General features: G+C 44.5%; 2 protein-coding genes and 1 long non-coding RNA gene across 5 annotated transcripts in view; 1 reads left to right on the top strand and 2 right to left on the bottom strand.

Moving 5' to 3' along the window:
- The window catches only part of LOC140218438 (NADH dehydrogenase [ubiquinone] 1 alpha subcomplex assembly factor 8-like), a 164,276-nt gene that overhangs the window by 107,688 nt on the left and 38,466 nt on the right, over positions 1 to 18,122 (top strand). The gene's annotated exons all lie outside the window — the stretch shown is intronic.
- Positions 1 to 18,122, bottom strand: part of LOC140218439 (uncharacterized) — a 70,455-nt gene that overhangs the window by 40,764 nt on the left and 11,569 nt on the right. For both annotated transcript variants that reach the window (XR_011894690.1, XR_011894689.1), the window contains exon 4: positions 14,225 to 14,499. This is a non-coding gene — a long non-coding RNA (uncharacterized lncRNA). The remainder of the gene's footprint in view (positions 1 to 14,224; positions 14,500 to 18,122) is intronic.
- Positions 9,778 to 12,196, bottom strand: LOC140218376 (uncharacterized). Its single transcript, XM_072288102.1, has 2 exons — positions 12,090 to 12,196; positions 9,778 to 11,407 (listed from the first exon to the last, which is right to left on the bottom strand). The coding sequence occupies exons 1-2, from the start codon at positions 12,194 to 12,196 to the stop codon at positions 10,486 to 10,488; spliced, it is 1,029 nt and encodes a 342-aa protein (XP_072144203.1). The 3' UTR covers positions 9,778 to 10,485.

Raw genomic sequence — 18,122 nt, 5'->3', positions numbered from 1 at the left:
AACATAGTTACTACACTATAAGATGAAACACATGAAATGCACAGGATGAGCACTACACATGAACTTGTTTTAGTACATGAGTGCGATTATATGCATGCATGAAATGCTCAAATTTGCAGCAAAATTTGACTATACGTGACATATAACATACATCACTCATTCTATTTTGCATGTACCGTACATCTTTTTCAAGTAATCAATTTTTATATTCGAGATTTCAATAGAAGGTGTGCTATTGCATTTATCGATTTGTCTGGGAAGGCCCTTATATATCAGTCTGCAATTTTAGCCTTACATTTTCTGAGTATGTTGTGCTGTTGTATTTTGCCATGTATTGACATCTTTTACAATGTCCTGCAAGTGTTTCAGGCCTTGCTAACACGCTAATCTGCGCAGAATGCTCAGCCTGTCTTTGAGGCACCTTTGAGTGCCTTTAATGCCTTCAGCAGCAAGTGTTATACCCGTCACACGAGCATGCCAAAGGTCCTTTGAAGTTAAGAAGCATTGAGCTTTCAAAGACATTAGTTCAACGGATATATGTTGGTGCTACATGGTCTCCAGGTAGTCTCCGTTGAAGCTTTTAACAGAAACCGCAATGTATCCTTAGCGCTACCATCACCTTGAAAGTAATAAAAAAATATGGCCCAATGCATCTTATAATAAATTTGTCACATTTTTTTCAGCAACATTTATTTTTCCTAATAAATAGAAACATCAAAACAAAATGCACACGTAGTAAAGGCATTACTTTATCACAAACAGATGTATTTATTGTAATGATGGCCACCATGTGTACCGCTTCGTACACCGCACATTGGCGTCGATTATTCATTGTTGCCTTTGCTTCAGCTGCTTTGTTTCGTTCGTTGTGGCTAGGTAGCGGTAGGTACACATAAACGCTGTAAAAACTAAAAAACAAAAGTTACAAGGAAAGATGTGCAGAAAAAAGCCACGGAGACTGGGATGCCTAGCAGCCACTAACCAAAGAACCAAATCGCACATGGCAACCGTGTTGTGTCGAGGTTGTTGCTGACGACAGGCCGTGCCGGTGTTGCTGTACCGGCGCTTTCATGATGGAGATTGCGGGTGTCCCGAAAGTGTTTAGTACTTTAGTAACAGTATTCAGTACTTATAAGCTCGTTCTGAAGAGGTAAAAATTGAACTTCCATATCTTTAGATTATTTTTTCTACTGTCAGACGCCCTCTAGGCTTGGGAGTATTCCCTTGAGGTTTCAAAGGACGAACGTGCACTCCTTTGACTCAAAGCCCCCTTCCAGTAGGGCTCCTTTGCTGTGCCTGTGTGACAGTGCACATTCTCCCTTGAAGTAAAGGATCTTTGGTTCAAAGGACTTTGAAAGTGCCTGTGTGACTGGGGTATTATGTAGGATAGACCAGGATTTGTGGTAATGGCAGGCTGCAGGAGCATTGTGCACAGATGTAGGTGGTAACAGCATCTGGATATCTCACAAAACATTGCAAAACATGCCAAACTGTGCCAAACTGTGACTGTACACATGCAGTTTGCAAATATAAGGCAGGGAAGTGCAGATTTGTATACTAGGTCTTTTCCATCCCAGAAACCAATAACTGCATTAACAAACCTTCTACAGGGGTCTTGAATAAAGAAGTTGGTTACTTGAACAATATGATGTATGACATGGGTGCATCATGAATCACATAGTTTATATGTCGTGTATTGTGAAATTTCCTGCGAATGTGTCGTTTTTATGTATGTAATCATTGTTTAGTGAGGTTGCTTGATGTCCAGCACCCATTCTCTGCATATCATGTTGGTATTTTGTTTTGTCTTAGAACTGTAATTATGTTTCATAAAACCTTACATTGCTAAAATTAGACTTTGGGGCAGTTTGGTCTTTTCATCCACATTCTTGTTTTTGTCATTTCCCTTACCATGCAAGCATTTTTCTGGAGCACTTGCAGTATTTCGTCATGCTCTTGCGTTTACAAGCCAGATGTCTGTCTCTGAACAGCTCAAACCACTTGTAGCATGCAAATCTGATGCATCTTCAATAGAACTCCATAGTGAATGTATTGCTAAAAATATTTTTCAGGGGATGAAGCACTTCTATAACTACAGAGTTTTGCAGCAATAAAGAAGCAGAATGCTTGCATCTGTGTAATCTATATATAATATTTTCTTTGATCATCTTTTATCTGACTGTCTGTCAGCATGGTAACATTGCATATTATCTTCTTAACATTCATGAGTTCCAAATAGCTACTATAATCTTTTTCTCCTCACATTTTCTGCAATATCCTTCACCGGAAGGACAACTAGCAGTTCACTTGATTTAACACTTACAGGCAACAAATTAACCATAATAGTAGTGTCATGCCTATTGCTTAAAAGCTCCTAAACGATTTTGCACATCTGAAAGTTCCTTGAATTCATGCAAGCAGGTGCTGCTTATATGATGGCTGAATGCTCATGTGATTGGTTTTTAGGCCAATGTGAAAGAAAAACGCCAGTACCAATGTGTTGCTTTATGATGTTGACCTGTATTTATTATTAAGTTGGTGAACTGTGTGTGCACTCTGAAGATATGCACATTACTGCTGGTGTTTTGTATAATCTGTGTATAATACAACAACATATATTATCAAGAACGCATTCATTTTATTAGTTTTTGTAATATGTTGTCATGATTTCCTTTCATTGTCAGTGCTGCAAGGCGTCCTAATACCTAATTATAGAGCTTCTGCAGATATAAAGAGTTGATTCAGAATTTGAGAAACTTTTAATCACTGCAGCTATAGGTTTTTTTTAATATAAGCTTTCTTCACTACAAAATGGGGGTTCCTAAATTGGTTATTTGCGCCTATAAACCACCCGAGCTGGATGAAAATACTTTTCAGAAATTGCTCGAAGGTCTATTATACTTAAGTCAGAATAAGAAGATACTCTTTGCAGATAAAAAACATTAATGGTCTATCTCACATAATGAAACATTCTGGAAGGCCTTGTGGTCATTCGTAGAAACACTTGTTTGTAGCTTTGTCAGTGCCGTGATGTTTCAACCTTAGCCTACAAGATAACGATACTCACACCATGTGAAATTTTCGCGAAGTATTCTGTTTGTGCATTCTGCGACTTAAAAGGAAGAGGTCCAGACACTGACCAAAATGGTTTAAAGTACTTATTTGAATTTGAAAACGTAAAAAACTATTTTAAACATTTTGGTCGGTGTCTGGACCTCTTCCTTTTAGTATGCATCATCCCGACCAGACGGGCTTTCGTCATACTCTCCACTTCATCCAGTCTGCAACTGTACAATGGGCTGTAATTTTTCCTAAAACCTGAGGTGGCCAAAATGCACTTGGAGTGGTAGCATTGAATGGCCCAGCACTGTTGATTAATTGGTGATGCTATGTTTAAATATTCATGCGGTGTCTGTTTGCAATACAATAGTACATAATCTATTTACGTTTGGTTTTCCAGAATGCTCCCTATCATGCACTGCCATCTCAACAGTACCATGGCTTTTTGTGTGGATTCCTTCCCTTTTGAAGGCCACCACTGTTTGCACAGCATCACAGCCTGCCTGCCTTGATCTTGCGGAAGAAGAAAATACAAAATGCCTATTTTTTGAAATGCATGCATGGCTCCATGCAACACCACCTGTCGTCGGGGTGTTAAGGCTTTTTGCAAAGAAAATGTAATGACGCCTTATGTGTGCCCTGGTGGCAAAGTGTTTGCCTCTTTGCCTGTGTAAAAATTTCACACTTATGGATACTGTTAAGGGTTCCTGTATCATATTTTCTTTCACATCCTAAGAAATTTTTGTTTCATTATAAAACTAAAAATTATAGTTGAATTGCTGCTTTGTGTGATATGCAATATTCAACTGAAGGTGATCAGCAGAGGTCGAACAAGTGTTATATCAGGTGGAGAAATCTTTTTGAGAAGTGGACTTCTTCGTTAGGGTAACAACCGTTTTCCTTGGCAGTATTTATATAGTTCACTTTTCTCCACTCCATGGATATCCAGCAAAATGAGTGAGTGCATAGAGAAGGTGAGGTAAGTTTAAATGCTCACCATGGGCGTTTAGTTGGGGTAGCAAGGTGTGTAGAAGTATGGGAGTTTGGCAGGTTGCTGGCACCAATTTCTATAAGTGATCTTGTTGTTTGTGTCTATGTCAGTTATATAATGCGAGGCGTCTTCCGAGGCCAGAAATTTTGAAAAAGAAAAACTCCTTATATTTGTGGAAATTCAGTATGTGCTTCTGGGGCTATATGAGCACTTGGGGCCACTGGGTAGATGCAGCTCTCCAATGAACTTTTTTGACACAAACTTGTGTATGTACTCTGGGTGTGTGCCACTGCATATGTGCCACTCTTAAATGAACCTCTTTGATGCCGACTTAGGTCATGGGGCATCACAACACAAACCTATGTAGCGACATGTGTGTATGCAAGTAAGTGTGAGCTGGAATTGTCTGCTTGGATTTTCTTTCCCTGACGACGACTAGTCCCCTTGTTGAATTAACTTCAGCCTGAGATATCACCTGTTTGTCTACTGTTATCACATTATGCCCATTTTGCTGTGAACTTGTCATGTTCTCTAGCTGGCAAGCTTGAATTTCAGGTACTGCACGCTAAGGAAATTGATTCAGAGTGGGTGGTACCACCTCTGATTTTTCTTTGCAGCTGTGTGTTACATGAGAGAATAAGTTGTACGTAGATGTCTATTAGAAATAGCATAGGTATTCAAAGGTACTTTCATTATGTTCTAGGTCATTGGTGCTGTCTGGCCTCCTTTGCATCATTTTTTGTAGCATGCTTTTTACATGCAAAAAGAAATGTGGCCTGTTCTAATGCATGCAAGGACTGCCCAATAGCTCATGATGTTTTGAGCCGCTGAATTTCAGTTTTGGCTGCACTTGTGGATTTTCAACTGTACTGAAGCTTGCAATATGCTTGATTTTCCTGTCAAACTGGTTTGCTTGTTTGTATCCAATTTATTGAATTATTTCACTTTCATTATGCTAATAGTCATTGATTGTACTATCATGCTGGCACATTTAATTCTGGAACTGCAATAAATTTCCAGACATTTTATTGCTTTGTCATGGTTTTTGCACTCGTCAGACACAATCTACTAAACACACAAAAAAAAAACTCCCTTCAACCTCGTAAAATCCCCAAAAAGTGCATAATAAACTCCCAGACCTACCTGTAAAAGCTCTAATAAGGAGCTAAAATGCACTCCCAAAACATCTGTTTAAAACTCCCTTAGTAAAACAGCTCCCTAAAGCTGTAAAAATTCACTCCCAAGCATTCTCCTATATGTTCCCATAAAAAGCAAAAATCGAACTCAAAACTATCCATAAGTGCTCCCTTAAGCAGAGCTCCCAAAATATGGGAACGGTTGCTCCCAGGTTTACACCTAAGCACTCCTACAAGGAGGTAAAATAATTTCCCAAAGGTATCCTTCAAAACGCCCTTAAGAAGCCAAACGTTCCCGAAAATATGTACGTAAGAACTCTCATCGCTTCTATAAATTCCCATAAGAAGCAAAATAAAATACCCATGTCAACTTGTAAAAGCTCCCAAAGCTCCTCATAAGAACTTCCATAGTTCTGGTGTTCGAAAGAGGAATGAAAAACTCCCAACGTTCCCCCATATAGACTCCTGCAACCACTCGGGGGTTGGTGTTCAAAGGAGAATTAAAAACCTCCCATAATTCTCCATATAGACTCCTGCAACCACTCAGGGGTTGGTGTTCAAAGGAGAATTAAAAAACTCCCATAATTCTCTATATAGACTCCTGCAACCACTCAGGGGTTGGTGTTCAAAGGAGAATTAAAAAACTCCCATAATTCCCCATAACACCACCAAACACAAGGGTGTGAAAAAAAACTCCGTTCGAATGGAGGATATTGTCCTCCCTTAAGGGCTGAAGTTATGCAACGAGGCCAAAACTCCCTAAAAGGGTCAAACCTGTTTACAGTGTATACTGAGCTTCAGTTATAAGGTGGTATCTGCTACAAAATGATGGCAACCGATTCTGCATAATTTTCTCCAAGCCCTTTGAGAAAATTGGGAGGATCGATGTTGGGTGATAGTTTTGTACATTTTGTTTGTCACCTTTTTTAGAAATGGTGGTTACTTTGGCAGTTTTCATTCTGTCAAGAAAAGTACAAGAAGTACACAAGTTGTAAATATACACTAAAATTGGGGCGATATCATAAATGACATATATAATGACATATATGACATATATAGGCCGTATGTGCAGGTCGTCTATGTCAGAGCTACGTGAACTTTTGAGGTTCAAATAAACATCACACACCTCAGCAGAGTCGGTGTTAGAAAAACGGAATTTTTGTTTCTAGGTGTTGTGATATCATTAGTGGGGCAATAATTTGGGCCAACATTCTTGGCTGCGAAGTATTGGTTAAATACATCACCAAGTTCCTGGTCTTAGACTAGGTGTCCGTTTAACTAAATTTCTTGTGGTGACTCTCTCTTCTGCTTCTGTCTCGTAAGAGTGTTTATCTTGTTCCATAGTTTATCAGTTTGTCCTGTGCAAGATTCAAACTCCCGAATATAATATGCGTCTCTTGCCGTTCATAATTCTTTTGTTAATTTATTTCTGGAGGTCTTAAACACTGTAACATAAAGGTTCGAGAGTTTCTAAAAAGTTCGCCTACAACCTACCCTGTTTTCTAATTTTCCTTCAAAGCTCTTCGTTTACCCAAGGCTTTCGAATCTTTGTACTGATTTTTCGCTCTTTCGTGACAAAGTGTTTCCTCTGTACTGCCACGAAGTTACTAATGAAGATATCGTAAGCCTTTTCTGCCGAGTTGTCTAGAAAAACTTTATCCCAGCAGGTCCCTCGTATCTCGATCTGAAATACTTCCAGAGAGTTTTTTTGATGCTTTGCAAGGCTACACACATTTTCTTCATTTTCTTTGTGCTTTTGGGAGTGTTAACGGACATACATATTGGCATATGGTCACCTATACAGCAGCTTAGAACGTCATTTGAGACACTGGTGGGGTCATAGTTTGTGATGACAAGGTCAAGCAGTGCAGCTGATGTGGAGGTTGATCTTGTTTCACACTTTATAACACTCGCGTACCCATACGATGCAAGTAGTCTTTCAAAGTCTATTGTTTTGCGAGTAGCACCTTTCAGGGCAAGATATACTCCGGCGTAACGCGCGCGCGCGGCCACGCGCGGCGCGGTCAAGCGACGTCGGTGAAATGCGAGCACTCTACAGTCCGGCGTCACTCAACGCCGCCGGCGCGGACATAGAGCATGTTCTATTTCACGCGGCTGCCGCTAGACCAGAATGCACTGCGCGCTGCAGCGGCAGCGAGCAGAAGGCAAAATGGCGGCCAGCGGTGCGCGTACTGACAGTGCGGCTGTTTTTTCAACATCCGCGAGTGATGACAGCGCAAGTGAGGATGCACTTATTGAGCGCCTGCTTGAAGGGATTCGAAGTCATCCATGTGTGTACGATGTGAAACGAATGGACTACCGCGACACAGAGCGCAAAAACAACGCGTGGGAAACCATACGCAAGCAGTGTGGTCTCGCCACAGGTAAGCTGCTTTCATATTCATATTTAGGTGCAGTGCACAGTTGTCGCAATGTAGGTGGTCCCATTTTGTCTCCCTTTTTTTTTCTGCATCAGTTGACCAGTGCCTCAAACTCTGGAAGAGGTTGCGTGACCGCTACAACAGAGAGCGAAAATTAATAGAACAGGCCAAGAGGAGCGGGTCCGGGTATATAGCCAGACGCACGTGGGAATTCCTCTCCGCAATGGAATTCTACAAAGAGTGTGGCCGTATGAGACCGTGAGTATTTTAGTGAATACTTTAGAAGTACTCCAGCCACGTTTCTCTTTCGCTGCGCGGACGTTGCATACGATCAAGAGTACCTCGCCGCTTTCGCTGCCTTATCACTAGACTGAAACGATTTCGGTTGTATTTTCGACAAAATTCACTGGACGTGTTTCGTTTGTTTACTTACAAAAATTAGTTGTTTACCCGCTGTTATTTTTTCCAATGATCTCATATACGGAGTTTACTTCAGATGTTTCTTTATGCTACTTACTTGCCGATAACTTTGGTAATTCGCATTTGTCTGCTTTTGTGTAAGCAGACTGTTGGCAAGAGCGGTCAAAACTCTTTTCTATTGACAATTCCGCCATTCTGGCCCGAATTTTCTTTGTTTAGAACCGTATCGAACGTGCACGGTTCACAAGCAGCGACCAGCCAGGACAGCACGGCGGAGGAGCTGTTGCGCACCATGTGCGGCACTACCAGTGTGTCTCCCTCCCAGGACGACCAGGAAGAACAACAAGCAGGCCAAGCGGAGCAGTACTGCATGGAGCAAGCTCCCCTACAGGCTGATGAAGGCACTTGTGTTGGGACGGCGCCTTCTGATGCTCAGAGAAAACGAAAAAAAAATGATGATTTTGATCAGCAGCTTCTGAGCCACCTCAAGAAAAAAATGACGGAAAATGAGGCATTTGGTCTCTCCATTGGTATGACACTAGACAGGCTCGCCAGACAAGCAGCAGCCAAGTGCAAAGCACGGTTAATGGAGGTAATTGCTGAGTATGACATTTAAGCGCTTGAGAAAACTATGCAGCATCTACCTTCATTTATCTTGTTCACTCTTGTTAGAGAAGGAGACAGCAGTATGCTGTTTCTTTTTGTTACACAATGAGTCTGCAGAAGAACTGTACCTGAATTCTTACGCCATCTTTTTTTTATCAAGTTCCCGCAGGTAGTGTGCAGCTTGAGTTAGGGAGAGTACCTTTGTATACTCACATGTGCGAATAGCCCAATATAATGCATACTTTCTTTATATTTGGTTGCAACATTGTTTTACATTTCAAATGAATACATTTATCTGACTTGGAATTGTGACAGCCATCATAGGCAGGTCTTTTTATACATTTCCTTTGTAAGTTTGTGCTTTGAACTAACCTGAGTGTGATTACACTACTTATTCTTGTGTTCAGACAGGTTGTATTCTCATTATACTAAACGCTACAACATGATGTTGGATTTAAAACAGTGTATTATGTGCCTTCAAGTGCCATATTTGTGATAGCACATTTTTTATATATTTGTACTGATGTGTACCTGCTAGGGTAGTTGACATTGCATTCACACACTCGCATCTACAAGTGTAGTTCCTACTTTATTTGCATTTGGCTGCAACCTTATGCTGTATTTGAATGACTGCAATGCAGTACATTTCTCATTGTGCCTTGAAGTGACAAACATATAGGTCTTTTTATACACCTCATTTACACTTGTTTTGAACTGAATTAATGCAATTCAGATTCCTTTTATGTATTCGTAAGTGCATATTCGTTCCCTTGCATTTTTCTATATAAGGCTGCATGCAGCCTCGTGTGTTCCAAAGAGGGTAATATGTGCATGGCTCTTTGTGTCTTGAAGTGACAAAGCTATTCTAGTCACGATTTTCAAAGATTTCATTTTTACATGTGTTCTATGGTAGGAACATGATAGATATTGTTTACATACTCATGTGCACAGCTTTCTAGTGTTTTCTTATTTTTTATGTGTAACAGTGCAGTGTCATGTTAGATTTGAAAGATAACAATATGCTTAGAATGACAGAATGTTAAGCTAGTTAGTAGAGATGCATCGTAGCAAAAGGTAAGGGGTGCACACATGAACAGAAGAGAAGGTTAAATGACAGAACACTGTAGATGTCTTTTCATGGCGTTTAACCTGTCGTTTTCTCTTGTGTTTGCGTCTCCACGCCTAATCTTTTATTTAATGAGGTCAGTATGTTGCTTTTTCAGCCTTGGAGTGAAAAGACTATCCTATAGTCAGGTTATCTTGTTCAGTTGTGTTAAACGTGTTCTGCGACGTGAGCCCAGCTTAGATGACGTTTGCGCTCGCAGTTTCTATGTTATTACCTATAGCTTTATGACTACCTACCTCTTTGAAAAGAAGCTACTAGCCTTGCGCTAGTGCTGTATGTGGTAACTAAACCTTGTCATGTGCTGTGCACGCCATCACTCTTTCATTCCACTGTTTTAACATTTAAAAATCAATAAAGATGGTGCTTACAGACTTCAAAGCTTATTTATTGTGAAGATACTTTATGTATTTCAAGAAGTAAACCAAGCAGCTGGTGTTACAGAAGAGTGCAGAGTTGCATTGTACATATGTTTACACAGCAGCAGTGTGTACTAACACAAAGGAACACAAGATCAGCCAAATTATTATAGTGATTTAGCAGCACTGAAACAGAAGTAAAAATGACTAAAGCACACAATACAGATAAAAGTTAACAATGTCAAACGCTATGATTGTAGCTGCTAACAGCCCAACGCGAGATTTATACCAAAAAAGAGGCAAGAAAATCAGTGCACGTGCAGAAATGAATTTCGTGAAAATTAACATTCGTGTGATGCAATGAATATATACAAGCGCTGTACACCATCGTGAAATTTCGCGGTGTTGCTCAGGTTCGCCTAATTACGTTAACCTGCCATGGCACGGAGCCTGCTGCAGACAAGAAGTAATTGGAAATTTCGTCTCTGAGTGCCATGGCTGCAGGAGCAGATCGATTACTGCTAGACACTGCAATTGCTCCAACCGGTGTGATCGATTGCCGCCAATACCCATCTTGTATTTCCCCGCCACACACAGCGTCACCATAGCCTGCAGGACAATACACCGAATCGACCATTAAAAAGTTGTGCAGGCACACTGCCGCATTCACCATGTCAGTGAGCAGCTCGGGCTGTCCCGTGGCAGTGCCTAGAAAAGCCCTCCACCGTGAAACGAGGATTCCAAATGCGTTCTCTACGCATCTTCTAGCCCTTGATAGACGATAATTAAATATTCTTTTCCTGTCGTCCAACTGCCTTCCTGGATACGGACGCATTAAATATGTGCGCAAGGGAAATGCTGCGTCGCCTACCATAAAAACAGGCCACCCATTGACTGCTGTCGTGGGTAGCTCCACACCTCCACGCTCAAAAACATCCCTAATGGAGCTTTCATTAAAGAAAGCACCATCTGAAATCCTTCCTTGGGCCCCGACCTCGACGAGAGTAAAACGGTAGTCGGCATCAACCACGGCAAGCAGAACGATAGAATAGAAACCTTTATAGTTATAATAATCTGACCCACTCATATCAGGGCACTGAATCGCAAAATGCTTGCCGTCTATGCTTCCGACTACATTTGGAAAATTCCACTTTAAGCTGTATCCTTTGCGAATTTTATCCCAATGAGCAGTTGTTGTGGGCTTGAGGACGAGCGGTGATAGACAGTCCCATATCGCCGGGAGCGTTTCTTTTAAAATCCCAGCAACCGTTGTTGCATGCATGCAGTAGCTCATTGCGATGTCTTGCATTGAGGCGCCTGTTGCCAGAAACCTGGAAAATCACCAGTAGTAAAATTAGTTCACATGACATGTGATGCAAAATTTATCGAACAACAACTTAATATACCCACTTCAACGCGTTAAGCACTAATATTTATAAAACTGCAATAAAAGGGAACACTGCGCAATAAACAGAATGACAAATTGGAATTGCTATGCTCATGGGGCGTCAGAACATTGAACTCACCTTAACGTCACTGCCAGCCTTTCGGCAGGGCGTATCGGTCTCCTGTGTTTAGGTGCATGCAGTATTCTCTCGTACACAAGGCTCAACAGGTGATCGAACTTCCCCTTTGTCATTCTGCGAAAACAAGAGTGTCTTGTGTCAGATGATGCTTGACTACATTTATAGTCCCCAAATTTCCACTGCGGGATATAAAGCTAGCCGTAGTGGAGGGGGCCGCATTAATTTCCACGACAGGAATTACAATGCGTGCATTAAAACGCAGGCACACGTGTTTTTTTCTTTTTAATTCACCTGCACCGAATTGTGGCCACCACGGCAGGGAGCAGAACGCAACTGAGTGATCTGCAAACCGGCTGACAGGATTTTTTTTTTTAACCATTTCCCTTGTTTTAAAAATGGCGCTTTTTAACATAAACGCAGGTCACGAAGAAAGGCCCATTGCGAAGAATGCAGACTTAGGTATAAAAGGAACAGCATTATCCCTTACCTGAAATACTTAAAGTGGTACTCAGGGTCCACTTGGCGCAGCTCCTGTACGAGCTGGTGGTAGTCGCCGAGTTGAGGGCGCTTGTCGAATAGCTCTCGTATGTACATGGTCCGCTTCCGTTTCTGACGTAGTCTACGTACTAGCAATACGAGTGCGATGTTCTGGCTGTCGGAACAAGTTAACGCCATGCCGCAAAAGTTTTCGTTTTAGGCGCACAAAAAGCGCGCGGAACGAGAAAAAGCGCGCGCGCTACCCGAACGGCGCGGGTATATGCAAGACGCGCATGCGCCATGGAAACAGCTGGTCGTGGTCGTGAAGTTGCGCTCCCGGACGCACAGATGGCGCCAGCCTCGCCCGGCGCGCGCGCGCCGAACTGTAGAGGAAGCAAATTTCTTGCACCCCTGGCGTCGCTGGCGCAGCGTATCCGACTTCGCCTGCCGCGGCTACGCGCGCCGCGAACGTCGGAGTATATCTTGCCCTTAAAAGTCACCGCCAATCATAACTGTCTGCCTATTCTAACTTGTAAAAATAAAAAATTTCTCAAGTGAAAAACGTGCAATAGTCTTCATCAGGGGTACGATAACATGTGGCAAGAAGCAAGCACTTGCTTTCAACACAAAGCATTTCGTAGTCATTGGTAATACAACAGAAATCAGTTAACAAATCAGTTTTCACACAGTCATCTATAAATAACGAGAGACCTCTGCCACGTCTTGATGTCCTGTTCGAGTAAAATGTGTTTTTGTTAGGCAATTTAAATACCTCAGTATCTTCATTACACCATGTTTCACTAAACATAACATCACAGTGTCTGTTTGTATCAATATTCTCCACTTTGCGCCTAGGATGTTTCTCTCTTTCTTGGTGGTCCTGGCGCTGCTGTATGACATCAAAGCGATCTTCTGAGAGTAGCAAGCTTCCAATTCCGGAATTTCATTATTCAGCGACTGACCATTCATATGTACACAGCTCAGTTGTTTTCCACCGAGGCCTCGAGGAGGGAAGCCTTTTTCTTTTCGTATATGTTGAAAACTCTGCATGAGGAAACGGGGTTTCAGAAAGCAACCAAACGAACAGCACGCCTACAAATGTAGAGCCTTCAAGTCATCTTCATGTTTAATCACCGCAGCAATTTCACCTGGTGCCCTACGCACGAGAATCTTACCACCTGTGTGCCATACGAACTGATAGCCTGATCCCTTCACACATTTTTTGGCGGATGTAAGTTCTTTCCTAGACCAAGATGTCACATTTTCGCAGATGTACCGCTTATCGTTGGGGCCGTTCAGAGCCATTCTTTTAGCCATGAAAGCATTCTTAAGTTCATGGCGAGCACAGCACATGATAATCCCTGGTGTCTATCCAGGCTTTGACGGCAATCTGTGGAGTGCTACTACGTCTTCTCTAGTTATCACAGTTGGCTCTAGCTCTCTCGCCAAGTCATTCACCTTCTCAAGAAGATCTTCCCCCTTCGTTTCGGCAATACCGTGGATTGCGACGTTGAGGCTTGTACTAGGCCACTCAAGAGCCTCGATGTCAGCCTGAAGGTGTTCTACCTCTTTTGTGGCGCTGCATTTCTCCATATTCTCCACTTTGCCCCTAAGATCTTTAAGTTCTCTATCTTGGCGGTCCTGGCACTGCCGTATGACATCAAAGCGATCTGAGAGTAGCTAGATGGCTTCTTCACTGCCGTTAACCTTAGTCAGCAATTCGAGCAGCATGTTTAGCTTGCGGTCCATATCTACAAGCCTAGTGACCACTTCACTGTTGTATGTTCTTGCAACTGTGTTCATGCCGTCTTCTGTCTTACACCTTTCACGCTTCCAGTGCTTGTTTGCAAACTTTTTCACCTTAAACTGTTGCTCAGTGACGTGAGACCATGCTCCTACGTGAAATAAAAATTCACACTGTACAGGTCACTGCAAGATCATCATCACTCAGCACACATTGCCATAAGTTACACTGCTCCATGATAACAAGAACACAAAAGATGACAGGATTATTGCCTCGACCTAGAACACTTTCAACCGCGCATGTCATGTTTACATCATCAGTAACCCATCACACTGGCAGCAAAGAGCAAACGGCGGAGTGTCTATGAACAGTGCGAATAATACCAAAGAATAGTAACCAACCTGCGACGGTAGATAAAACAAGGATTCAGCAAGCTGCATGCGATGCGCTCCGCTGCTGCTGCCAAAGTGTGGGGCACTGCCCCAGCTGTGGCCGTGGCCTGCATGTGATAACAACAGCGCTTGCGTAGAATCTTTGAGGTGATGTGGCCGGCAGCAATGTGGCGCGGATTCAAAAGGTCGGACCGCCAGGTCCAGGAAAAGCACAGGGCAACGAAATTTACGGCACCTTCGAAGCTTGCCGTTCGCAGCCTCCAATTCCGTGACAGGGGTATAGCCTGTGACAGTAGAGAAAAGAATTCAGCGGGCTGCATGCAATGCGCTCCACTGCTGCTGCCAAAAAAGTAATATAGTAAAAAAAGTCAATTTGACCACAGGGCGAGAAGCATTATGTGCCAGAGACCGTGCGGCCAAGCATCTTGCATGTTTACTATGACAGCGCCCTATCAGTTGGCCACGACAGATTCTGAAAGCTGTTCATGAAAGATCGACCAGCATTCCACCTCGAAAGCATAAAAGATGTGTACACTGTCCACGTTTGGCACCTGTGCCAAGTGGCTAGAGCGAAATGCAAAACCCGAAGATACAAAATGTTCACGCCCACGTAATGAAGCGTACCCTTTCAACTTGTACAATACATTTTATTGGATTTGAAACAATAGCATAAGTTGAGTGCAGATTAAAAAAATACTACATTGCGCAAATTCTAAAATACCATTCTGTCATTTGAAACGGCCAGTGCCATTGTCCTATGGCCACTAAGAAAGAGTGCACCATATGTGGAACATGCTGCATGGAATATTGCTACGGCACAATATGCGCGATCACGAAAGGCCAGCAGTGTGAAGACGACGACGACGATTAGAAGCTAGCGCGGGCTGTTGCCTCTTGGCCAAGCGCAGCGTATTTTCCTTGTAAATATATTTGTACATAGCTTTTCGTCTGCGTCTTCCTGCGTAACATATCTGGTGGAGGTGGACGTTCCCTGTACCTCGTCACGGAGCTTCGCAGTGGACGGTACGTCGAGCCTTCCTTCATGGCTCCCGGCGACGACAACCCGACTCCGCCGGCTCCGACACCTGCTGCCACTTCGACGACCTACATCACTCTCCCCGCTCCCCGTGATCCTGGCGTATTCTCGGGCCAAGATGGGGAAGACGTCGATGACTGGATCAGCCTGTATGAACATGTCAGCCGCAATAACCGGTGGGACCCTACTATTATGCTCGCCAACGTAGTCTTTTACCTCGGTGGCACACCTCGAGTTTGGTATCGCACGCACGAAGATGAGCTCACCAGTTGGGATTCACTTAAGACACAGCTTCGAGACTTGTTCGGCAACCCCTACGGTCAACAACTTGCCGCGCAGAAGGCGCTTTCCGGCCGTGTGCAGACGTCAACAGAGCCCTATGTCACGTACATTCAGGACGTCTTGGCTCTGTGCCGCAAAGTTGACACCCACATGACTGAGTCAGACAAGGTTTCCCACATCCTCAAAGGCATTGCCGATGACGCCTTCAACTTGCTCGTTTGCAACAACGTAGCGACGGTGGATGCTGTTATAAGAGAGTGCCGCCGCCTGGAACTCGCCAAAAGCCGACGTATTGACCAGCAGTTTGCCCGTCTGCCCAACACCCCAGCGACATCTTCCTGTGCCGACGCTCCTCGTCCCAACAACACTGCCGATGTTACCAGGATCGTCCGGCGTGAGATCGAGGCCGCCTATCCGGCTGCCTTCGACTCCAGTCCCACCAACACATCTGCAGTCACGGTCTCACTGATCCAGGCAGTTGTCCGCCAGGAGTTTGAAAACATGGGTCTTCACACCATCTGCTCGGCCCATCGCCCTAATACCCGCCCGGCTTCTTCGATTTCGCCCCGTCCCGCATCTTCTTACCCACCACGTTTCCGCAACCCATCTGAATGGCGCACTGCTGACGACAAGCCTATTTGTTTCCACTGCCATCGAATCGGGCACATTTCTCGGCACTGTCGTAGTCGCTGGAGTTCCCCGAGCCGGCCTACTTATACTGCCTACTCTCGCCCCTCAGGTGGCCCTTCTCGTCCCTATGCCGCACGCTCCGATAATGCCGCCACTGATTCTCCTGCAACGAACCGCCCCTATTCTCGTTCGCCTTCGCCCCAACGACGACAATCTCGCTCTCCCCAGCCCCGTCGCTCCTATTCGCCGACTCCCTTCGGACGCCGCTCCCAGCCGGAAAACTAGACGATGCAGCGCCTCGAGGTGACGCTGCATTGCTCCCTACGCCGCCAAATCCTCTACTGACTTTGCCCACTCATCTGAACCTTCTTGACGTGCAAGTCGACGGTGTTTCTGTGTCTGCTCTCATAGACACTGGGGCGCATTTGTCCGTAATGAGCGCTGACCTTCGTAACCGGCTCAAGAAAATTATCACGCCCGCCACGACGCCTGTTGTCCGTGTCGCCGATGGCGGAACAGCCCCCGTAATTGGTATGTGTACCGCCCGCGTCTCCTTCGCCGATCGCTCAACAATCGTGCTATTCACAGTCATCGCCCACTGTCCCCACGACATCATCCTCGGCTTAGACTTCCTTTCCGCACATTCTGCTCTCATCGATTGTTCCGCCAGTACTCTCCGCCTTGACCTGCCTGTTCTGGATCCTGCTGAACCACACCCCAGTCGCCTCAGTTCCGCCGACTTCGTTCGCTTGCCACCTTCGGCACTGACCTACGTTGACCTAGTGTCATCCCCACCAGTCCCCGACGGTCACTACATCGCGGCTCCTATGCAAGACGTCCTCCTTACACATGGGATCACAGTACCCCATACAGTTTTATCTATTACGGCGAATTGCGTCTGCCTGCCAGTGGTCAACTTTGGCTTGACGACACAAGTGCTGCCACGTGGGATGTCTTTGGCCCAGCTTTGTTCATTCGAGGATCACTCAGTAGCATCCATTGCAGTAGACGACACTTCATCCGATACTCCTCTACCATCGCAGTCGGCAAATTGTACCATCGCTGACTTACGGAAAATGATTGCCCCCGACTTGCCCTCCGAGCACGCTCGTGAACTCTACCGCGTTCTGTTTTCCTACCACGATATTTTTGACTTTAACGATCGTCCTTTAGCCCAAACTACAGCTGTCAAACATCGCATTAATACCGGCGATGCCCCTCCTATTCATCGCCGCCCGTATCGAGTGTCACCAGCTGAGCGTCAAGTTATTCACGCAGAAGTTCGCAAAATGCTTTCCAAGAACATTATTGAACCATCATATAGTCCATGGGCGTCACCTGTAGTACTGGTCAAAAAGAAGGATGGCTCATGGCGCTTTTGCGTGGATTATCGGCACCTTAACAGGGTTACCAAAAAGGACGTGTATCCCCTACCTCGGATTGATGACGCCCTTGACTGCCTCCACGGTGCTCGCTATTTCTCTTCTATTGACCTTCGCTCCGGCTACTGGCAGATTGCCGTGGACGATCTCGACCGCGAGAAGACTGCTTTTGTCACACCCGACGGTCTTTATCAATTCAAAGTGATGCCGTTCGGTCTATGTAACGCCCCTGCCACTTTTGAACGCATGATGGACTCCCTTCTTCACGGTTTCAAATGGTCCACGTGCCTGTGCTACTTGGACGACGTTATCGTATTCTCCCCAACGTTCGCTACGCACCTCGAGCGCCTCTCAGCAGTCCTGGACGTTTTTCGGCGAGCCGGTCTGCAACTCAACGCATCGAAGTGCCAATTCGGCCGCCGCCAGATTACCGTCCTTGGACATCTCGTTGACGCGAACGGAGTGCAACCGGACCCAGGCAAGATCCATGCTGTTACGCACTTCCCTGTTCCGAAGTGTGTCAAGGATGTGCGCAGCTTCATCGGCCTTTGTTCGTACTTCCGCCGTTTCGTGAGAA

The sequence above is a fragment of the Dermacentor andersoni genome, chromosome 5 (assembly GCF_023375885.2).
Source record: "Dermacentor andersoni chromosome 5, qqDerAnde1_hic_scaffold, whole genome shotgun sequence".
NCBI lineage: Eukaryota > Metazoa > Arthropoda > Arachnida > Ixodida > Ixodidae > Dermacentor > Dermacentor andersoni.
Note: the sequence above shows the minus strand (reverse complement) of the source record. Positions and strands in the feature narration are given on the sequence as shown.